General features: G+C 36.4%; 4 protein-coding genes across 4 annotated transcripts in view; 2 read left to right on the top strand and 2 right to left on the bottom strand.

The window, feature by feature from the left end:
* Positions 1-176: 176 nt before the first annotated feature.
* LOC111602814 (beta-1,4-N-acetylgalactosaminyltransferase bre-4) lies at positions 177-1511 on the top strand. The gene has a single exon (XM_023320117.2). The coding sequence runs from the start codon at positions 314-316 to the stop codon at positions 1280-1282; it is 969 nt and encodes a 322-aa protein (XP_023175885.1). The 5' UTR covers positions 177-313; the 3' UTR covers positions 1283-1511.
* Positions 1512-1789: 278 nt separating this feature from the next.
* On the bottom strand, positions 1790-4860 carry LOC111602807 (SCY1-like protein 2). The gene is made up of 6 exons (XM_023320104.1): positions 4616-4860; positions 3946-4545; positions 3016-3891; positions 2733-2952; positions 2478-2666; positions 1790-2415 (listed from the first exon to the last, which is right to left on the bottom strand). The coding sequence occupies exons 1-6, from the start codon at positions 4740-4742 to the stop codon at positions 1866-1868; spliced, it is 2562 nt and encodes an 853-aa protein (XP_023175872.1). The 5' UTR covers positions 4743-4860; the 3' UTR covers positions 1790-1865.
* Positions 4861-10567: 5707 nt separating this feature from the next.
* LOC115483355 lies at positions 10568-11239 on the bottom strand. The gene is made up of 3 exons (XM_030224969.1): positions 11135-11239; positions 10775-11092; positions 10568-10702 (listed from the first exon to the last, which is right to left on the bottom strand). The coding sequence occupies exons 1-3, from the start codon at positions 11237-11239 to the stop codon at positions 10568-10570; spliced, it is 558 nt and encodes a 185-aa protein (XP_030080829.1).
* Positions 11240-21912: 10673 nt separating this feature from the next.
* Positions 21913-24500, top strand: part of LOC111602731 (fatty acyl-CoA reductase wat) — a 29299-nt gene continuing 26711 nt past the window's right edge. The window contains exons 1-2 of the mRNA XM_023319981.2: positions 21913-22023; positions 22135-22350. The gene's annotated coding sequence lies outside the window, so the exon portion shown is untranslated. The remainder of the gene's footprint in view (positions 22024-22134; positions 22351-24500) is intronic.

Below are 24500 nucleotides of genomic sequence, written 5' to 3'. Positions count from 1 at the left end.
CATTTATGTTTGCCATTTATTTAGCAGAAGACTAACAAATTGTATTAAAAACAATTTTTTTAAGTATATTACTTATATGTTCACCATATTTTATTTTAATTCAAAAGTAAACAGCAATTTTAAGGTATCGAAATGTTATTAACAGCTTCTCATATTCTGTTATGCTATTGCAGATTTTATTTTGTTTCTCTGCACTGCTCCGCTGGCTGCAATTTTGCTCATTTCTGCTCTCACATACAATTTGCAAACGAATATTTAAACTAAAGCTATGAGCCGTAGCGTTCCACTAGCGTTAATACTATAATAGTGAATAATGTTTGTACGGCTATGCCAGCACAGCTTTCATATATTTGACTTGCTTCTTCTCAGTGCCGCTTTAACGATACTCGTCTATATTCTACTGCCTCATCGATTTGCCCTGCGCTATGACTACATCGACAAGGAGAGAATGGAGGATGCGCTGCTTGCAGTCACCACTTCAAACATCTCATCTCAACAGGCGATCGATTGCACATACAAGGAGACGCTAGCTGACAGCAAGTTCGTCTACGATGCATTCCATCGGGAAAAAATTCTTCGTGGTGAGGAAATACGACTGGGCGGTGAATATCAGCCAGAAGAATGCCGTGCACGATACAGCACAGCTATTATTGTGCCCTATCGGGATCGTCAGGAACAGCTGGCTGCATTTCTCAACTATATGCACAATTATTTGCGTCTGCAGCAAATCCATTATCGAATTTTTGTTGTGGAGCAAAGCGACCGCAAACCTTTTAACCGGGCCATGCTCTTCAATATTGGCGCCAAAGTGGCCAACAGCTATGGTTTTCCATGCCTAATACTGCACGATGTTGACCTGATGCCACTCAACTCCGGGCAGATCTATGCATGCACAACTCTGCCCAGACATATGAGCTCGGCACTGGACAGCTGGCGCTTCCATTTGCCGTATCGCACACTCTTTGGCGGCGTCGTGGCAATAAGCACCTCCCAGTTTAAAATGATAAACGGCATGTCAAATTTGTATCATGGCTGGGGTGGCGAGGATGATGATTTGTACGAGCGTCTGAAAGTCCTAAGTATAGAAATCTGTCGCTTTGATCCGGCTTACAGTGAATATACAATGCTCAAGCACAAACACGAAATACCAAATGAAAATCGAATGGCGCTACTTCGATCTGCCTCATTGCGCATGCACACCGATGGTCTCAATTCGCTGGCTTATAAGGAAGTGGAACGCAAAATGCATAGCCTCTTTACGCTCATCCTAGTCGAGACATAGCTCACGATCGATAGTAAATACTTAGCTACAGCTTTGTCAAGCTTGTTACTTAGCTTTTAGGTATAGGTGAATCTCTGCGACCCCAGCAAATGGCAAATGCAAATATCCATTTATGTTTAAGGAAGAAAGACGCTTTGTTAAATGTACTGCATTAATTATCTTGTTGTAGCATAAACTATTCACACCAAACTGAAGAGAGTTCGCACACAAATAAATAATAATAAATTAAAGTTTGGTATTTTTAATTGATTATATGTATATATTTTAACTAATTTGTGTACGCTGAGTTACACCAAGGAGCAAATTGCACAATACACATCTAAATGTAATCTATATTTAATAGGTTTGCTTGACTGTTTGCCTAGACTAACAATAAATTATGCACGTTCACATTTTCAATTGATATTTGTCGAGAAAAAACTTCAAAACTTCTTAGAAACGTTAACTCACACACAACACATACATACACACAATCGTACATACATTCATTTATAATTTATAATAATATATATATGGATATATAGTATGGAATGGTTATTTAAAACATTTGGCAATTAGGCTGCATGCGGCCGTTGTGATGTGTCTAATTCAAGAAGTTGAGTATGTCCTGTTGAGACAAAGTGTTTAGATTTTTACTATCCGCAGACTGAGTCATCTGTGGCATTAATGTGGGCGTTGTTGTGGCAACTGCACCCAGATTCATTGGCTTGCTAACACCGATGCCAGGTTGCATGCTGTTTATACTATTTATCGAGTTGTAACCCGTCGGATAGATATAGTTGACAGTGGGTTGCTGCAACGTATACATATTGGCACTATTAGCATTATTCGGTTTGGCAATCTGACTGGCGCCACCGCCGGATCCAAATGGATCTAAATCGTCCAACGAAGAGAAGTTGTTGTTGCTGCTAGCCTGCGGCGAGGCTAGCTGATGATTCATGACCAATGGATTTGCGCTATGCCAATTATTGCTATTATTACCGCAGGCATTGTAGGGCAACGCGAGTTGAGGTGGAGTAGCTACTGCTGCCGCTGGTGGGCTCTGGACAGTGCTCAAGCTGCTCATGTTGCTTTGCATTAATGAGAGCATATCCGTTTTAAGTGCTGTCTCCGTCGTTGTATTGTGCGTTATTCTGAAAATCAAATAATTGAGAAAGTTTTTACAGAATTTAGCGTTGCTTGAATTATCATCTACTTGAGCTGTTCCTTAGTTTTGACAGGAGCAAGTGCCGGAGCGACAGGCTTTGGCGTTACAGTGCGCGATGTCTGACCCACGCTGAAGCCGGAGAACATATCATCATCACTCTTATTGCCATTGCTGCCGGCAGGTGACAACGTACTGTTGTCCATTTCATTGGCCAGTATCTCGGAAGCATCCTTAGGTCTATTTGAAATAGTTATATTTATATTATATTGTATAAATTGTAATATTTTGGTATTTGACGCATACTTGTTGTCTCTCTGAATTGTGGACAATTGCTGCAGTTTTTCACGCTGCTCCTGTTCCACTCTTCCCAACATTTCTTTGATTAGAGCCACAATCGTATTGAATTGGGCTATGGTTAGTCCATTTTCCACGCTCAGTGGCACAAGGAACGGTATGCATTTGTGCGCCATTACGTCTTTTGTGATGCCCAACTTTGTGTTCGTCATAGCGATTTTATAAATACCTGTAGTAATGAGTTTATAAGGTTACGAAGATGGAACGTATATCATTAAATTAATATAATTACCTATTATAGCCATTATAATTGCAGGTTCGCGACTTTGTATTTGCTGCAAAAAGGGCAGAATCTCATCTAGAACCAGCCACTTGTCCAAGTTCTCTAATAGTTTGCCAATGGATATAAGACAGTTAACCTTCACCGAAACATTGTTGCTGAGTAGACAGAGTTTCTTGATACGTGGAATTACTGAGTTTTTCATGGCATTGTAGTCAATGAGAGTGGAAAAGGTTGGTAGTACAGCCAGGCAGAGCTCCTGTATTTGTGGCATGTCGCATTCCAGTGATCGATAGAGCAGCGGCAGCACACTCTGCTTTACCTCCTCTGCCGGCGTTAGTTTGAGAAGTAAATCCATTTTTTGCATGAATATCAAAAGAATCTGTATGGGATCCGTTAGCTTAAAAATGGGCTTCAAATGCGGTAATATGTGATCGCAATATTCTCGCTGGCTGCTCATTTCGGCAATCAGCAGAACATTGGGCAGAACGAATGGTATCATGGGAGAGTTGACGAACTCCTTTATCAAGTAGGGTAATATCGAGTGTAAGTTAACTCGATGGGGCAGGGTAGGTATAATCTGCGGCAGACCCTTATAGAACTTTGATTTCTGTAGATTGTCCCATTGATAAAGGGAGTCTAAATAGCTTAGTGTCTTTACGCCAACGTCCTGAAAATACGCAATCGTTTTTAGCTCATGCAACTTTGGCCGCAAGCTTGCGCTGGGATGCAGCAGGGCTTTCACGCTTTCTGTCAGTTCGCCCGGTATTGTATTCATTGGTGGGTACTTTCGCTGATTCAACTCATTTGCGTAACGGCGAAAGCTACTGTAATCACTTCCAAACATTTTCAACGGCTTTCCCGAGTAAATAGTAAATATGAGCACGCCTAAAATATAATTGTTTACAGAGCGAAATTGAAGTCATATAAAAATGAACATACCTAATGAGAAAAGGTCACTGTCCGGCGTGTTTACACTGTTCAATGCCAACTCTGGGGCTGTATATTCTAAGCTGGGCTGTGCCAGTACATGAAGTGACGTGCTATACTCCCTGCAAGGCCAGTGAGGTGTACCATTTGTTGCTGGCTGATTAGCTATGCAGAAATCAAAGCCAAACAGTTTCCAGCTACGGTTCTTGTTGATCACAATCGTTTCGGCGCTGATATTGCGATGCACAATCTTAGCGTCGTTGTGCAGAAATTGGAGGCCATCAAACAGTTGAAGCAAGCCATGCCGTATCTCAACATCGTAGAGCTTCTTCTCCGACCGCACCGAGTCACCAACAACATTAGCGAGGGATGCAAATACTGGTTCTGTGGCAAAAGCCAATGAGTCCCGACTCTCTTCCAGCGGATGCTGAACGGTGAGCACATGTGGATGTCGAATTTTCGTTAGCTGCTGCACGCCCCGGCGCAACGTCTCGAGCATAATCTCTCGGTCGTCTTTGGACCAGCGTTCTAGTACCTTTTTCTCAAACACAAATACAGATACTTCTTGTTTGGTGCTTTTCTTGTGGCCATTGTAAACCTTCCACATCAGTCCTAAATAATTAAAATATTGATAACTGGTTGACAGTATGCGCATATGTTAGCGAATTTTTCTGCATCTTACCCACACCCGCTGTGCATATCTGGTCCAACACTTCATATTCCCGTGTAACATTATTTCCAGGCAACACGCCTGAAAGCTGCGAAACGGTTTGCACGGCGGACGAATAGAATTTGTTAATCACATCCATGCTTGCTGCTTATAATGATTACAATAGAATTCTTCAGCAGCTTTGCAGCAATCCCAAATGTTTTTGCCAAATTCTTTTTGTTTTAGTAATCAATAGAGTTAGTTCACAAGAGAACCGGCTCGTTCATTCGTCTTCTCGATAGCTGAGCACTGTTATCGACCAAGTATTATGAATAATCGAACTACTGAAATTAGTTACGCTTTGTAGCTTTCGCGCATTTTTTCAAATAAGTCGTTGATCTTACTTTTTTGTTTGTTTGTCAGTTTTGCAGTTAATGATTGCCAAAATTTTATTGGGATATCAATTTGCAAAGAAAAATACTAAATTAATACACAAGATTTTAATTTTGGGTTTGAATAATAAATTTGCATTAGTTACACTTGAAACTATCTGAATACTTAAAATATTTTTGGAACACAATTTTTAGATTTTCAACAAATATGAAATAAATGTTAGTAGTCAGATGGAGTTTTCCTTTAAGCTGCTATTTAAGAAAAAATACATATTCTCCAGTTGGAAAAAAATGCGGTAACTTATCAGTTTTCGAGTAATATTTTTGAACAGATTTGATGACCTATAAAGATTCGAAAAATGATCTATTGAAATATTGTTATGGTAATTAAACTCATTACTCACAACAAAGAAATCGTTGAGCATTGTATGTTCTTCAATTTGATCAAAAAGCAACTTGCAAACTTATCGTTCGGGTGATGCATAAATTTGCAAACATCAATGCGCCATTTATCACCCAAGGTTAGTAGACATTGGCTCTTTTCTGAAATGCATACTCCAGAATTATATAATTGACTTGTTCTATCAAATTTACTACCATATTTAAAACGGTTTTGTTGCGCTGCAATGCGTGAAGGCGACAAGTCTCAATTCGTCATTTTAAAGACGATTCCACTCTAAAAAATGTTCAATTATTTCATTTTCCATATAAACTGTCGGCACTTACATTGTACTTTAGTAAACTAAGAACTCCTTATAGAACCAACAAATATTGAGATGTGTTTGTTATCGCGATGGTTTGATTTGACTGCATTTGAATTATTTTGATATGCCATACTGAAATTTTCTTGATGGTATAATAATTATTTTTTGTACTCTTTATATATATATATTTATATATGCATATGAAATTTATCTGAAATTATCTGTTGCACTCTTTTCCAGTCGACATATAGTATAGTTCTATAGTATTTAGTTCTATGCAAGGTTCTCTTTTGTGTTTACTCTCAATATTTATATAAATATATATGTTAGATATGATTTCCTTTATATACAACTTAATAGGGATATCAGTCTCTCATTTGCTTATCATATTAAATACAAAAGACTTTACTTTGAATAACATTTATTAGTTACGTGTGAACAAACATAGACCAGCACAAACAAATTGATAATTGTAATGCAATTAGAATATTTAAAATACTAAGACGCAGTTAGTAAATTCTCTACAAATGTAAAGTAAATATTTGTAATAAGTTGGGTTCTTCCAGAAGCGTTGAAATTCACAAGAATGACATATTCTCCAGTTGGAAAAATCAAGGGAAACTTCTCAGTATTCGGGTAAAAATCTTTAATGTATTGCTTGCCCTAAATATATATGTATATATATAATACCGCTTTCAAATAATAATATGGTAAAATAACACGTATTACTCACAACATAAGGACAAGTATGGTTCAACGTTGTATATTCTCTGATTTGATCAAAAACTATACTCTCAAATTTTCCTTTCAATCCTTTCATATATTTGCAAAGATTAAATGCACCTTTTATCACCCAAGGTTTGTAGCCGTTGGCCCGTTTTTGTATTTCGTAGCCCACGATTATATTATATACAGGGTGTAGCGCGTCTATGAACAGATTTATAACGGTCTTGTTGCGTTGCAATGCACGAAGGCGACATTTTTCAACTATCACCCACGACTTGTTTTTGGACTCGCAAACGACATTCGTCATTTTAATAACGACGCCGTTCTGTAAATTTGTCATATTAAACGAATTAATTATATTTCAAAGTAAATTTTCAAGCACTCACATTAAGTTTAAATATTAACAGAAGTGCCAACAATACCACAAAATATCTAGATATATTTCCCATTGCGGTGTCCGTAAGACCAAAGAGTATGATTTGATGTAAATGACTGAATTAACTTATGCTATTGAATATTACAATAAACAAAAAATAAAAATATGTATATTTAGATAATCTGTTGCCAATTGCTTTGGTATTTAACATTAGTTTTACTCTGAACTAGAGAACAGAGTATAATGGATTTGTTAAAATATATGTAACGGGCAGAAGAAGGCGATTTTGGATTCTACAACAGTTAGTATTTTGTTGAGTAGATTTTTTCTTTATTAATTCGTAGATAACTTTATCAGTTTTCAACATTTTAATTTTAGTTTGTAGCACATTTGTTGAACTCATTTTCTTTTGGAGTTTAATAACACGAGTAGTATTTTGGATATGCCGATAGATAATAATAGAGATTTAAATTTAAAATAAACATATATATACACGTGCTTAGCAATCCCAAAATCGAAATGTCTGTTATATATATACATAGATTCGGGCTTAGTAAATCAGATGAAACTGTATCTGCTACCCTTTTACAGCTATCATTAATAAGTAATAACATTAATAACATTTATTTTATTCCATTTATACATCTAAACTATACCTCTAATGTAAATATAAGCTCCAAATTTTACAACATAGAATCTTTAGATTAAAAATGGTTGCGATTTTCTAGCTAAGTATAATGCAATCACAAGTATACATTTTTTATGTTCATTTTTTGGGAAGATTCTTTTACACGTTTCTAAACAATACTGTGACTGTCATTCGGCTTCATTCATGATAAACTGTATTCAAAACTGTCATTAAGCATCATTATGTAGCTGTCAAACAACAGCTGCTATAACTATCTGAAGTTGGTCATACTTCGAGGCCCCTGTGTGATATATATATATATATATATATATATATATTTAACATTTTTTCTCTCTCTGCTTCTCTTCAGTTTTTAAGTCGGCACAATGCGATTTTCTGATTTAATTGTCGATTGTAATTATCCGGTAGATTATTAAATATCGATTTAGAAAAAAAAGAGATCCTTAATTATGATTTTTAATATAGGATGATTTTAATCATAAGTCTGCAATTTTTATTATTTATTTCAGTGACTTTTTAAATGACATTGAACTAAAATGCTGAACATACTTAATTACTTAATTACTTAAATTAAGTTTTCGACATAAGTAAAGTAAACACAGACATCAATGGTGTGTTGTTGTTTGAATATAAACGTTAGATTTAGTAAATAGTCCCCTGTTGGAAGTGGAATCAGAATTTTTTCGGTGCGAGGATAAAAGTCTTTAACTGTTTGCTTTCCCTTTAATTAAGAAAATAAGCAGAGTCAAGTAAATTATGTATGATGATATTTTACTTACACTATATGGACACGCATGATTGAAAGTTGTAGATTCCTTGAAAATTCCATGTATCATCTTGAAGGAGGGATTGTTGGGTTTTCGAAAATACTTACAAGCATCAAAGGATATATAATGTATAAATATATATATATATATATATATATATATATATATATACATATATAATTGTTCTCAAAATCTTTATTTACTTTCGAAATAGAATAGTTTTGTGTAAAAGCTTTTACATAGAGTAAGAGTGCGAATGATATCGTCGATCTCAGGAACTATAAGAACTCGATAAATATTAAATATTGTACTTAATTTTATTCCATATATTGATCGATTTACATGTAGTCGTAAAAACAAAGGTTAGTTGATAATGAGGAGGGAACTTTATGGGTCATGCCATAAAAATCTCTTACTCTTTGATGAGCCAGTTAAAACAAAGTGACAAAAAAAAAAGACCAAAAGTTTAGATCAGCATTACATACGGTTTTGTCCAGTTGCATGGAAGCTATTGGAAATGGGGTATATTGCTTTTATATTGCTGTACGTATGCTAGAATAAATTATGTATTTATTTCAAGATCAAAATTCGTGTCCATAGAAGAATATTATATTTAAATATATATATATATATATTATTTTACATGTGAGCTCTACAGAATTTGAAGGAACTTAGCTAGGATTGGGAATCCAGTATGGATGAATGGATTTTGTTATTTTTTGTTTTGTTATTTTATATAAACTATACATAAATATATAAATAAATAATGACGTGTTTATTACTGTGGACATTACTAATTTTATAGTTTTATTGGAGTTTTACAAATAACTTTACTCGAAATATTTAATAATTTATATTAAATCCTCAATAAATGAAAAGTAAGTTTTTACATCGATGGTTCGTTGCTTGGAAAATTTAAAGGTTAGAATTAGTAAATAGTCTCCAGATGGCATTGGATTTGGGAATTTATTGACGGCCGGATAAAAATCTTTTAATAACTGATGACCCTGGTAATTAAAAGCAAAAAAAGAAAAAAATATAGTTAAACTAGCCATTTCAGCTCAATTTTCTACTTACAGAATATGGACATGTATGATTAAACGTTGAAAACTCTTTGAATAGTCCATAAATTATTTTAATGGCGGGATTATTGGGTTTTCGTAAATATTTACAGGCATCTATTGTGATATCGAAAAGCCAAGGTTTGTAACCGTTTGCCTTCTTCTGAACTTGCACTCTCATATCGATTTCATTAGCTGGATGTATAATTTCCATTTCAGCATTAAAGATGGTTTTGTTCCGGCTCAAGGCCTTCAGTCGGCATTGATTCACAATAATCCAGGATTTATTACATGACGTGCAGACGGCATTTGTCATTTTAATGGTAAATCCATGCTGAAAGTATAAGAATGTATACTTAATTAAGACTTTACCTCGTCGATTTGATTTGAATTGATTACATTCAAATTTATGTTCAACATCAGGAGAGCATGTGACAAAAGCCAATAAATCCAATAAATCTTATGCATGACTTCTGAAGCCAAATGTGAACGACTCGTCTATATCGATCGATTGTTAGCCGCGCTCTATTCATGATTGCTTTATTGACTCTCACTTTTATATTGTGAACTTATCGAAAATGGGGTACAATGGGTTTATAAAAGTGAATGTATGATGGACTTAATAAGTTATTTCTCTTAAGATCAAAATCCTTATAGATCGTCAGAGCCATTCTCTCTGTACAATAAGCAAATATAGTTTGAAATGTGGATTCGCTTGGACTTGAGTAAGTAATGCTTTAGTTAAAAATACGTATATCTATGCTACTTAATAGTGTAAGAATATCTCCAAGTTCGGGACTCACAAGAACTACTTGCACGCGATTTTAATTTGCAAGTGTGAGGAGTGAATTATAGATCTATGAAGTGTATACAAAAGTAGGCAAATATTCTAAATTTTATTGTTCCCAAAAAAATATTATTATTTCGTGTTTCTGGTTAATACCAACCTGGTTATTCTAACCTAATGAACTGAAAAAAATATAATTGTTTTGTGTATAAAATTCAATATTCGAGTATAAAATTCACTTTTGTTAACGACTATTAAAACCAACGCTATATGATCACCAAAGCCAACGTTACATAAACTCTCATTGATTTCTCAGCATGGCATTATATTGGAGAAAATTATTTAGAGAGTTCATGATATCAACTCCTCCATTTACACCCACACATAGATAGTCCAAGCACAGTAATACTTGATATTGTCACATGACCTCTTTTCTTATGTTATTAAATCAGAATAAATAATTTATTTAGGTGTAGACATTTACATTTATATGCTTTATCTGGAGTTTTGTAAATAAGTTTATTTAATATATTGGATCCGTTGCTTTGATTCGTTGCTTTGAAAGTATAAAGGTTAGAATTAGAAAATAGTCTCCAGATGGTAATGGGTTTGGAAATTTATCGATGGTAGGATAAAAGCCTGCAACTCCCTGATGACCCTGTCAATATAAAGCATCAAACAGCGAAGAAATAAAGTTAAATGAGCCACTTTAGATTAGTCTTATAGTTACAACATATGGACATGTATGATTAATCGTTGAAAACTCTTTAAAGATTCCATAAATTATTTTAATAGCGGGGTTATTGGGTTTTCGCAAATATTTACAGCCATCTATTGTGATATCGAAAAGCCAAGGTTTGTAACCGTTTGCCTTCTTCTGAACTTGCACTCTCATATCGATTTCATTAGCTGGATGTATAATTTCCAGGTCAGCATTAAATATGGTTTTGTTTCGTTGCACGGCTTTCAGCCGGCAATGATTTACAACAACCCAAGACTTGTTATAAGAAATGCAGACTACATTTGTCATTTTAATGCTAACACCATACTGCAAAAATAAGATTTTATATTTAGCTAACACTTAACTCACTTGATTTGATTTGATTTGGTTACGTTCAAATTTGTTCTCAACATCAGTAGAGTACTTGACAAAAGCAGACAATTCCATGAAATTTTGTCCATGACTGCTTGTCATTATTATTCCTTCCTTCATTATTCCTTCAAGAACACTTACTTTTATACAGCGAACCTATTCAGATCAGGGTATAATGGTTTTTTGGAAATGCTTGTGTGATATAATTTACTTATATAATCGAGGAATATTGGATTGTCGGTTCACCCGTCTTTTCCTTTCATTTGCCTGAAAATGTACATGCTTGAGTTGACTTAAGCAATTTTAAGAGCTGTTCACTCTAAATCGCACAGAAAAGCATTATAGAATTTAAAAGAATCTAGCATAATAATATGTAGATCTGTTACTTAATAGCTTAAGAATATCTTCAAGTTCAAGGCTCACAAGAACAACTTCTACTCGATTCCCATTAATAATATTGTAGAATTCGCTCCTAATTCTATAAAGTTTATACAAAGGTGGGCAAATATTGTAATTTTTATTGTTTCCTAAAAAATATAATTGTTTTGCATGTCATGCTTAAGTAGTTCTCGGAATATAATCTGAAATTTGTATCAGATCTTTATTGTTATATAATGGCATATATATATATATATCCGAAACAAATGGACTGCAAAATATAATTATTTTGTTAACGATTATAAAATTCTACTGTGATGAAGACCACCATCAAAACAAAGGTGATATGATCACTAAAGGCAACGTTAATAGGAATTCTCATTGATATCCCTGCATGACTTTATATTGAAGAAAATTACTTGGAGATAGTTCATCAGATCTACTTGTCCATTTACACCCACACACAGATAACCAAAGCCTTTTCTTTTGTTAATAAAATGATATTAATAAGTGTTTTTTTATTATATGCTTTATTTTGTATTATATTGAAGAATTTATATTAAATCTTCAATATATGAAAAGTAAACTTTTACATCAAACGTTCGTTGCTTTGAAAATATAAAAGTGAGTGTTAGTAAATAATCTCCTGTTGGTAATTGGACTGGAAGCGCCTCGGCGGTAGGATAAAAATCTTTTATTTCCTGATATCCCTGTTGGTTAAAAAAATGACATTACGATTTTCGACATTTGAGGTCTTAGTTTTACTTACGCTATATGGACATGTATGATTAACCGTTGAAAACTCCATGAATCATTTTAATAGCGGGATTATTGGGCTTTCGCATATATTTGCAGGCATCGAATGAGATATCGATAAGCCAAGGCTTGTAGCCACTTGCTTTCTTCTGGATTTGCACTCTCATATCGATTTCATTAGCCGGATGTAAAAATTCCAGGTCAGCGTTAAATATGGTTTTATTTCGTTGCACGGCCTTCAGTCGGCAATGATTTACAACGATCCAAGATTTGTTATAGGAATTACAGACTGCATTTGTCATTTTAATGGAAACACCATGCTGGAAAGTGAAGAGTGTTTATTTAGTTAAGTTCGCACATATTTCATTTGATTTCATTACATTCAAATTTGTGTTTAAAATCAGTAGAACACTTAACACAAGCAGATTATTCCAATAAATTCTATACATTACGTTTGATGTCGTAAGCGATCGGTGTATGTTTATAAATGCTTATTGATTACGCTATGCTACCTTTTTATACCTTACATTTATTCGAAATTAAACGATATTTAATAGTTATATAATTAATTTTTAATCTCTGTGCTTATGATTAAAATACGACTGGATCAAACACTATCCATCGGGCATTTTGCATATGGAGTAAAGCCTTTACACTTAGACTATTAATAAGAACTGATTTTCATAGCGAGCTGAAATCGTCTTAGTTAGAATTATCTTAATTGTATTTTGGCCCAGGGTATTTCCTCGTCGGGGCATTCATAATTAATTTCAAATAGAAATACGATAGCTGCGCTTCAGTAAACTTAATTGTTCGCAACTTGCTTCAATTTTTTATTATCGTTAGGTTGAAAAATGTATTTTTGATCAATGTAAAATTAAATCAAAACAATGTATTTTAGTATTGTAGCAACATTTTAATTTATATATAAATTTATTAATGGTAATTCTATAAAAAGACTTAAAGCGAAAACAAGTAACAATCGACTTCATAATACTCGTTCAAAGTCTAATAATAATTTTAAAATATCGATATTGCGGCGATGTAGCTAAAAGACATGTACTCAAGCTGATAGGTGGACAAAGCCATTATACTATTTTTGATAAAAGTAAACGAGTATTAAACATATTTTCGTAACTACGTATAAAAATATCATTCTATTCTTATTGTATTGCGAAATTCTACACATTAGTTGCACTTCAGTGCTTGGTTTGATTAGCTTTAAATAATCGAGTTTTGGATATGAAAGCAGTAATTAGCTTGAACGTTTTTCTGCATCTAGGCGTAAAAAATATCAAAATATATATAAAAATATGAAAAAGACTGATTTTTATTATGATGAAAAAAGTCTGAAACCATCTTTAGCCCAGTCTTGCTTATAGCTTATATTAAAAATGGAATCCCGAAATCCAAAACTATTGTCTTACAGACCGACAACTCATTTTAAACAAGACTCTACACATGTCTCTTTGATATTGAAAAAGGCTAACTACATCCTTTTATATACGTTATATCAATTCATAATTTTTACTCTGTTTGTTTATATACCCAATTTTCTCATCTGTACAGAGTATAGCTAATTTTTCTTCGAATTGCAATGTAAATATTCAATAAAGTAGCAATTTGTGCAATCAAGTATAAACACAATGTTTGCCCATTTCATTTAAAGGCAAATATTTTGAACTTAGCTTGGAAATTTTAAAGTAAACAAAAAGTTTGTGATGCGTTTTTGAAATGCACAAGGAATTAAACATTAATATATTCAGCAATAAAAATGACTGTAAGGAAAACTAGAAGTAACATTAAATAAGATATTGAGAATAAATTTTGAATATTCGTCTAGAAGTTGGATGAGTAATTTAAATATGTATTTCTAGTAATCGATTAGCCGTGAGGCTACTCTTTGCATGTTTACCTTATAATTTGTCAAACGGTAACTATCTTGCCAGCGCTTAAGTACACTGGAAATATATTTGTTTACGCGCAAAATGAATAGTTATCGAGGTATTTACACCTGAACACAGGCACACACGCGAAGCAGTTCAATAAATAAAACACTCGAATGCATTTAGAAAAATTGCATTTAGGGCTTTATTGGTGGCTGCCATACACACGCTACCAGACACATACCCACACAACAGTATTTCGAAGCTTAGCCTCGCTCTGAGCGCCTGGTGAGAGATGGCATTGCCACGAAATGCAGTGGAGTTGTTTACGCGATTTGTAGCTGTGGCCCATGCTGAACTCGTCCGGAATTTCAATGGATTTTGTGTGTGGACGCTTTGGACAAGTGCGGGTAATTTCTGCGTTCTATCATGACAGGTATTTTTATATGGAGGGAATTAAAGTCGTACGCCGCACGGCTGATGTGTTGAGTCATAAAATAAATCAGAGAGCTTGACACAAGCGTCGATGTTAAATCACGTCAATGGCATATCGAGGGTTCCAGGCAATTGAACCACCCTGTTGCCATTTCGTAGTACGGATATCTATACATTGCTACTAGACACACTCTCACACACACATGTCTGTGCCATCGAAATCGGCAATAGCAATTACCTCTGAGAAATGTTGCTAATTTAGACATTGACTTTTATATGTTTCTTTATTTTGTTTGTTTACGTTTTGTACATTCGGTTGCCTGGGCAAAGCTCGAGTTTGGTATTCCAAAGACACCATGACTGGCCGAAAAATATAATGTTATTCATCATAATTACAGGTAATAGGCAAGTGTGCTTAGCTCAAGTGGCAACTTGGGTGGCAAAGGGGGAATGCAAAATGAAGCTAGTTAAATTCGAAGCACAAAACGGGATGTACCTTTATTTATCACACAAATAGTTCAACTTCATCATGCAAATGCCTATAATTGGCGGCAGAGACGAAGTGAGAATTTAATTTTATATTTTTGATTATGCGCTATACGTTGAAACCGGAATTATTATTTGTTTTTTTAATCAAAGTTGATAAAACTGATTCAAACATGAGACTCCAAACGACATTTGGTCGTGAACCAAAGCATAAGCCCAGCTTAAAGGCTCATGAGCTAATATGTAGATATTCAACAAAAACTCTTTAGTGCTTAGAGGATAGAGGATAGAGGATAGCGGATAGAGGATAGAGGATAAAGGATAGAGGATAGAGGATAGAGGATAGAGGATAGAGGAAGAGGATAGAGGATAGAGGATAGAGGATAGAGGATAGAGGATAGAGGATAGAGGATAGAGGATAGAGGATAGAGGATAGAGGATAGAGGATAGAGGATAGAGGATAGAGGATAGAGGATAGAGGATAGAGGATAGAGGATAGAGGATAGAGGATAGAGGATAGAGGATAGAGGATAGAGGATAGAGGATAGAGGATAGAGGATAGAGGATAGAGGATAGAGGATAGAGGATAGAGGATAAGAGGATAGAGGATAGAGGATAGAGGATAGAGGATAGAGGATAGAGGATAGAGGATAGAGGATAGAGGCTAGAGGATAGAGGATAGAGGATAGAGGATAGAGGATAGAGGATAGAGGATAGAGGATAGAGGATAGAGGCTAGAGGATAGAGGATAGAGGATAGAGGATAGAGGAAGAGGATAGAGGATAGAGGATAGAGGATAGAGGATAGAGGATAGAGGATAGAGGATAGAGGATAGAGGATAGAGGATAGAGGATAGAGGATAGAGGAGATAGAGGATAGAGGATAGAGGATAGAGGATAGAGGATAGAGGATAGGATAGAGGATAGAGGATAGAGGATAGAGAGGATAGAGGATAGAGGATAGAGGATAGAGGATAGAGGATAGAGGATAGAGGATAGAGGATAGAGGATAGAGGATAGAGGATAGAGGATAGAGGATAGAGGATAGAGGATAGAGGATAGAGGATAGAGGATAGAGGATAGAGGATAGAGGATAGAGGCTAGAGGATAGAGGATAGAGGATAGAGGATAGAGGATAGAGGATAGAGGATAGAGGATAGAGGATAGAGGATAGAGGATAGAGGATAGAGGATAGAGGATAGAGGATAGAGGATAGAGGATAGAGGATAGAGGATAGAGGATAGAGGATAGAGGATAGAGGATAGAGGAAGAGGATAGAGGATAGAGGATAGAGGATAGAGGATAGAGGATAGAGGATAGGATAGAGGATAGAGGATAGAGGATAGAGGATAGAGGATAGAGGATAGAGGATAGAGGATAGAGGATAGAGGATAGAGGATAGAGGATAGAGGATAGAGGATAGAGGATAGAGGATAGAGGATAGAGGATAGAGGATAGAGGATAGAGGATAGAGGATAGAGGATAGAGGATAGAGGATAGAGGATAGAGGATAGAGGATAGAGGATAGAGGATAGAGGATAGAGGATAGAGGATAGAGGATAGAGGATAGAGGATAGAGGATAGAGGATAGAGGATAGAGGATAGAGGATAGAGGATAGAGGATAGAGGATAGAGGATAGAGGATAGAGGATAGAGGATAGAGGATAGAGGATAGAGGATAGAGGATAGAGGATAGAGGATAGAGGATAGAGGATATAGGATAAAGGTTAGAGGATAGAGGATAGAGGATAAAGGATAGAGGATATAGGATAGAGGATAGAGGATAGAGGATAGAGGATAGAGGATAGAGGATAGAGGATAGAGGATAGAGGATAGAGGATAGAGGATAGAGGATAGAGGATAGAGGATATAGGATATAGGATAGAGGATATAGGATAGAGGATAGAGGATAGAGGATAGAGGATAGAGGATAGAGGATAGAGGATAGAGGATAGAGGATAGAGGATAGAGGATAGAGGATAGAGGATAGAGGATAGAGGATAGAGGATAGAGGATAGAGGATAGAGGATAGAGGATAGAGGATAGAGGATAGAGGATAGAGGTTAGAGGATAGAGGATAGAGGATAGCGGATAGAGGATAGAGGATAGAGGTTAGAGGATAGAGGATAGCGGATAGAGGATAGAGGATAGAGGATAGAGGATAGAGGATAGAGGATAGAGGATAGGATAGAGGATAGAGGATAGAGGATAGAGGATAGAGGATAGAGGATAGAGGATAGAGGATAGAGGATAGAGGATAGAGGATAGAGGATAGAGGATAGAGGATAGAGGATAGAGGATAGAGGATAGAGGATAGAGGATAGAGGATAGAGGATAGAGGATAGAGGATAGAGGATAGGATAGAGGATAGAGGATAGAGGATAGAGGATAGAGGATAGAGGATAGAGGATAGAGGATAGAGGATAGAGGATAGAGGATAGAGGATAGAGGATAGAGGATAGAGGATAGAGGATAGAGGATAGAGGATAGAGGATAGAGGATAGAGGATAGAGGATAGAGGATAGAGGATAGAGGATAGAGGATAGAGGATAGAGGATAGAGGATAGAGGATAAATTATATATGGTTGAGAATTGGGGATATATGAGTGAATGCCTCATCGATCGAGCATTTGTTATTAATAATTTCTTCCTTATTCTAATTATTACTTCTGTATAACGAATTAATGTTAAAGTCATACCTGCTTTATAAGAATATAAAATGAATGTATATTTAAAAGATTGTTTTCTTACACACATCATTAAAGCATAATCAGTAGCTTGTGAGGCGTCATGATTTATTTCGTCTTTTGTTTGTTTATGTATTCTCTGTACATTTGTATTTTAGTTAATAGATTTTAGCTTTTTGTTGTGCGAAAAGATATAAAAGCAAGATACAGATGCAAAAAGCACAACAAATACGCTGGCAATTACGTGATTGATGGCTGCGCCGCGATTAAGGTTCTAAGAGTGAGTGTACTGTAGAATATTCACTTTGCCGTCTACAGATTGGCAAGAAAAATAAAAAGAAAACAATTTTACTGAGCTGGTATATTTATGAGCGAACAACTCCAAACGACGTCTCGGGCGGACAATGCAGGCATACCAATTAGGATCAATTGACGGATGTGAACTGGACAATGTACGGCGATGATTCAATCACTTCACAGGCTCAACTTGGCGTTCCCCTGCTGCTGGATAAACCAAAATTGTAGCCTGTTACATATAAGTAAAACGACTAACAAACGAGAATGCCAAATCTAGGTATATTCTATACAAGAGATTAATAATATTACAAGTTTCCAAAATGTAAGCTTCGAATAGACCTACAAAAACATAGAGCAACATAAGTTGGAAGAGAACAAGTAGTCGAGAGTGCTAAATGGAAAAAGCCCTCTGTATGAGAATCAGCATATAATCTTCTGCATAGCTTTGAAAGATTTCTTCTTACTAAATCTATTTCGGGGCGTAAAAAGCTTCGTTTAATTCACGCTTGAGAAAGTAAACATCAAGCCAACAGCCGAATAACATTTGCAGGCTTACTCAGGTTTTTAATTAACAGTTTCGTTTTAGCGACGCTGACTGCTGTTGCTCTGCCTATTGACAGTGCCACTCAATTTGACGGAGTCGACGACGGCGTCTGCGGTTGTAACAGAGAGAGCGTCAGAGTCGTTGAATCTTGAATGAGGCGCACGCTTACTACCCCAAAGCTAGGCTTGGCTTCGCTGACGCTGCAGTCGATGCTATACATCATAAGCAAACGCAGCGACAGCGGCAGCGGCTGCAGCAGCGTCAATTGTTACCAAGTAGCGTTCAGGCAACCGTTTGGGCCCCTGTTCAGGTGTTGTCGTTTTTGCAAGCCGCACTCGAGCTGAGTCGGTTTTCGTCTGCCTGGCAGCGCGGTTCTGAAACGCGTTCAATTCGTTGGAAAATAAGCTCGGCTCGCTGGTTCGGTGGTTTCGGTGGTGAGCTGTCGCACTAAATGCCAAGAAAAAGTTCCAAGTTGATTTTCCTGAAATACGTTTTCGACGCTGAGTTGGCTGCTAATTCGGGAATTTGGATTTTTTTTACCACAGGCCAGCTCAATTGTGTAACATCGGGGCTCTGCGTGAAAATCGTGAAAATTTCGAAAGTGCGCAACCGATTGCAGCGAACACACGAATTTGGATACACACACTTGCTGCATACAGGAAGTTTTGATTCACTTGGTCAGATCGAAACTTAAAGATCAAGTATAATTAGTAGTTTCGTTTGAAGTCGTTGGATTGGATTTCTGAAATTCCTACAACTGAGTAAGCCGACTTCAAAATGATCACTACTACTACTACTAAATAAAAATACAGTCAGGAACCATTTTTCTTTACTCTATTTCTGATTTACAATGAGAGTTTAGTCGACACTTTTATTGTAAATCAGAAATAGAGTAAAGAAAAATTTTTCCTCGCAATTTGCTGAATGATGAAATTTAAAGTTCAGCATTTGTTATTAACGCAAACTTGTTGTTAGATAAATCAATTTTCTATAGAGGATAGAGGATAGAGGATAGAGGATATAGGATATAGGATAGAGGATATAGGATAGAGGATAGAGGATAGAGGATAGAGGATAGAGGATAGAGGATAGAGGATAGAGGATAGAGGATAGAGGATAGAGGATAGAGGATAGAGGATAGAGGATAGAGGATAGAGGATAGAGGATAGAGGATAGAGGATAGAGGATAGAGGATAGAGGTTAGAGGATAGAGGATAGAGGATAGAGGATAGCGGATAGAGGATAGAGGATAGAGGATAGAGGATAGAGGATAGAGGATAGAGGATAGAGGATAGAGGATAGAGGATAGAGGATAGAGGATAGAGGATAGAGGATAGAGGATAGAGGATAGAGGATAGAGGATAGAGGATAGAGGATAGAGGATAGAGGATAGAGGATAGAGGATAGAGGATAGAGGATAGAGGATAGAGGATAGAGGATAGAGGATAGAGGATAGAGGATAGAGGATAGAGGATAGAGGATAGAGGATAGAGGATAGAGGATAGAGGATAGAGGATAGAGGATAGAGGATAGAGGATAGAGGATAGAGGATAGAGGATAGAGGATAGAGGATAGAGGATAGAGGATAGAGGATAGAGGATAGAGGATAGAGGATAGAGGATAGAGGATAGAGGATAGAGGATAGAGGATAGAGGATAGAGGATAGAGGATAGAGGATAGAGGATAGAGGATAGAGGATAGAGGATAGAGGATAGAGGATAGAGGATAGAGGATAGAGGATAGAGGATAGAGGATAGAGGATAGAGGATAGAGGATAGAGGATAGAGGATAGAGGATAGAGGATAGAGGATAGAGGATAGAGGATAGAGGATAGAGGATAGAGGATAGAGGATAGAGGATAGAGGATAGAGGATAGAGGATAGAGGATAGAGGATAGAGGATAGAGGATAGAGGATAGAGGATAGAGGATAGAGGATAGAGGATAGAGGATAGAGGATAGAGGATAGAGGATAGAGGATAGAGGATAGAGGATAGAGGATAGCGGATAGAGGATAGAGGATAGAGGATAAATTATATATGGTTGAGAATTGGGGATATATGAGTGAATGCCTCATCGATCGAGCATTTGTTATTAATAATTTCTTCCTTATTCTAATTATTACTTCTGTATAACGAATTAATGTTAAAGTCATACCTGCTTTATAAGAATATAAAATGAATGTATATTTAAAAGATTGTTTTCTTACACACATCATTAAAGCATAATCAGTAGCTTGTGAGGCGTCATGATTTATTTCGTCTTTTGTTTGTTTATGTATTCTCTGTACATTTGTATTTTAGTTAATAGATTTTAGCTTTTTGTTGTGCGAAAAGATATAAAAGCAAGATACAGATGCAAAAAGCACAACAAATACGCTGGCAATTACGTGATTGATGGCTGCGCCGCGATTAAGGTTCTAAGAGTGAGTGTACTGTAGAATATTCACTTTGCCGTCTACAGATTGGCAAGAAAAATAAAAAGAAAACAATTTTACTGAGCTGGTATATTTATGAGCGAACAACTCCAAACGACGTCTCGGGCGGACAATGCAGGCATACCAATTAGGATCAATTGACGGATGTGAACTGGACAATGTACGGCGATGATTCAATCACTTCACAGGCTCAACTTGGCGTTCCCCTGCTGCTGGATAAACCAAAATTGTAGCCTGTTACATATAAGTAAAACGACTAACAAACGAGAATGCCAAATCTAGGTATATTCTATACAAGAGATTAATAATATTACAAGTTTCCAAAATGTAAGCTTCGAATAGACCTACAAAAACATAGAGCAACATAAGTTGGAAGAGAACAAGTAGTCGAGAGTGCTAAATGGAAAAAGCCCTCTGTATGAGAATCAGCATATAATCTTCTGCATAGCTTTGAAAGATTTCTTCTTACTAAATCTATTTCGGGGCGTAAAAAGCTTCGTTTAATTCACGCTTGAGAAAGTAAACATCAAGCCAACAGCCGAATAACATTTGCAGGCTTACTCAGGTTTTTAATTAACAGTTTCGTTTTAGCGACGCTGACTGCTGTTGCTCTGCCTATTGACAGTGCCACTCAATTTGACGGAGTCGACGACGGCGTCTGCGGTTGTAACAGAGAGAGCGTCAGAGTCGTTGAATCTTGACTGAGGCGCACGCTTACTACCCCAAAGCTAGGCTTGGCTTCGCTGACGCTGCAGTCGATGCTATACATCATAAGCAAACGCAGCGACAGCGGCAGCGGCTGCAGCAGCGTCAATTGTTACCAAGTAGCGTTCAGGCAACCGTTTGGGCCCCTGTTCAGGTGTTGTCGTTTTTGCAAGCCGCACTCGAGCTGAGTCGGTTTTCGTCTGCCTGGCAGCGCGGTTCTGAAACGCGTTCAATTCGTTGGAAAATAAGCTCGGCTCGCTGGTTCGGTGGTTTCGGTGGTGAGCTGTCGCACTAAATGCCAAGAAAAAGTTCCAAGTTGATTTTCCTGAAATACGTTTTCGACGCTGAGTTGGCTGCTAATTCGGGAATTTGGATTTTTTTTACCACAGGCCAGCTCAATTGTGTAACATCGGGGCTCTGCGTGAAAATCGTGAAAATTTCGAAAGTGCGCAACCGATTGCAGCGAACACACGAATTTGGATACACACACTTGCTGCATACAGGAAGTTTTGATTCACTTGGTCAGATCGAAACTTAAAGATCAAGTATAATTAGTAGTTTCGTTTGAAGTCGTTGGATTGGATTTCTGAAATTCCTACAACTGAGTAAGCCGACTTCAAAATGATCACTACTACTACTACTAAATAAAAATACAGTCAGGAACCATTTTTCTTTACTCTATTTCTGATTTACAATGAGAGTTTAGTCGACACTTTTATTGTAAATCAGAAATAGAGTAAAGAAAAATTTTTCCTCGCAATTTGCTGAATGATGAAATTTAAAGTTCAGCATTTGTTATTAACGCAAACTTGTTGTTAGATAAATCAATTTTCTATCGTTATGGCATTTTTATTCTTCAGAACCTGTTGTGAAACTAAAAAATAATTATTCTTGAACACTATTTTTATTATGAGTATCAGTAATTCTGGTATATGAACATTCATTCGGAACACACTACACATACGACGTGTTGCACAATGTTTGTTGTTTTTTCCCAGCTCACTTAGTGAAAATTATAGTTACTTTATTCTACATATTTTAATTGATATATTCTAATATTGAGTTACCAAAGCAAATGTTTTCTCTGGAAGATTTTGCTAGGAAAGTAAAGTTTTCTCAGCCAAATTTGTACAAACTTAAATAATTTTGTGTTTTTTTAAGTGAACAAAGAAGCTTAGTGGGAATACGAAAAAGCACTTGATGCCTAAATTGTTCCACGCATTCAGTCTATGGGTATGCTACATGGCGTATACGTATTATACGAAGTTTTAAGTCAACAATAAGATAATTTACGTGTAAATGATATATATATATATATATATATATATATATATATATATATATATATATATATATATATATTTTATACTTCAATAATAATTTGTAATAAATATTTTGTTATGAATTCTAAATTTAAAATTATATTTATTATTTATTATTATTATTATTATATTACAAATTAATTTGATTAGCTTTGAGTATTCTATTGCTAAACATTAAATATTTTTGGATACTAAAAATATTATTGATAGAATCAAAATGGAGTTGCAATCGTAAATTGAATTCAATTGACCAGTTTAGCAATGTGTATTTAAAATTGAATTCATAAAATGAAAATATTTTGACGCGCATTTTTGCAGTTGCCGTTCTCTTGAGGCTAATTCAAGCATGTTAATATTTTGCACGTAAAACTATCAAGTACTTACATACAGACATCAAGTTATATGTGCATGTTTGTGTGTGCCATTTTGATTTTCAGCTAAGTAAAAACCTTGAAAAGCTTAATCGATGCAAATATTGAATCAAAGTCAAACAGCATTAAACTTGCCGAACTTTACCCAGCGTCTGAAAAAGTTTGTTTTTCCTTGCAAAAGGCGTAAAAAACTGCATCAGCAGCGAGGCAGACAGACGAGCGATAGAGCGAGAGGCAGAGAGGGAACGAGAGAGGGAGTGTGAGGGAGATCGAGAGACACATAGACTGGCAGGCTAAGGTTGTGGCTGGTGTCAGAGCTGTGGAGGTGTGGAGCCAAGGCTTTAGCCAAAGGTTTTATGAATGAGCGCAGCGTAGCGCAAATATTTGACAAATCCCGCGAATGCGCTGCTTACTTATGCTGTCGTCACGTCTGAATTCGATGGGTTGCCGGCCAGTCATACTGATGAGGATTGCTGGAAGCTGCGGCTGACAGCATAAAGCTGTAACTGAAGCAGAAGCCGAAAGTCTTCTTAGATGAGAGCACATGCATGCACAAGCATATATGTATTGCATGTATTTCCAGTTTGCCATTGACCAAGGTGGAGTTTCAAAAACGAAACTGAAATTTGCATTGCAATTTAATCGAGGTGTAATTTATATATCGCACCTTGTGCACTTTTTGCAGCATTCAATTTGTTTGGCTCGTTTGCAGCCGCTGCTGCTGTTGTTTATGCAAGCTGCGACTCGAGGCGCACACCACAGGCAAGCAAATGGGCGCACAATGCCCCCAGACTAAGGCGCAGATGCAGATTCAGATTCAGATTCAGCAACAGTAATGGAAAACACACACACGTAAACACAAAGGCAGACACCGACACCGACACCGACTAACAACGCTAACGAGTGCAGCCGCGTATCTGTATCTTACGGTTAGCTCAGCTCAGGTAACACACACCTGAAATGCTGAAATGCGCCAATTTGTATGCAACTGGCGTTAATAGTGTAATCCGGCAGCAGCAATGCGTTGCACAAAGTTGGCAAACAGCCCCCAGCCCCAGCTCC

This window comes from Drosophila hydei, unplaced genomic scaffold (genome assembly GCF_003285905.1).
Source record: "Drosophila hydei strain 15085-1641.00,03,60 unplaced genomic scaffold, DhydRS2 tig00008121-arrow-pilon, whole genome shotgun sequence".
Taxonomy (NCBI): Eukaryota; Metazoa; Arthropoda; class Insecta; order Diptera; family Drosophilidae; genus Drosophila; species Drosophila hydei.
Note: the sequence above shows the minus strand (reverse complement) of the source record. Positions and strands in the feature narration are given on the sequence as shown.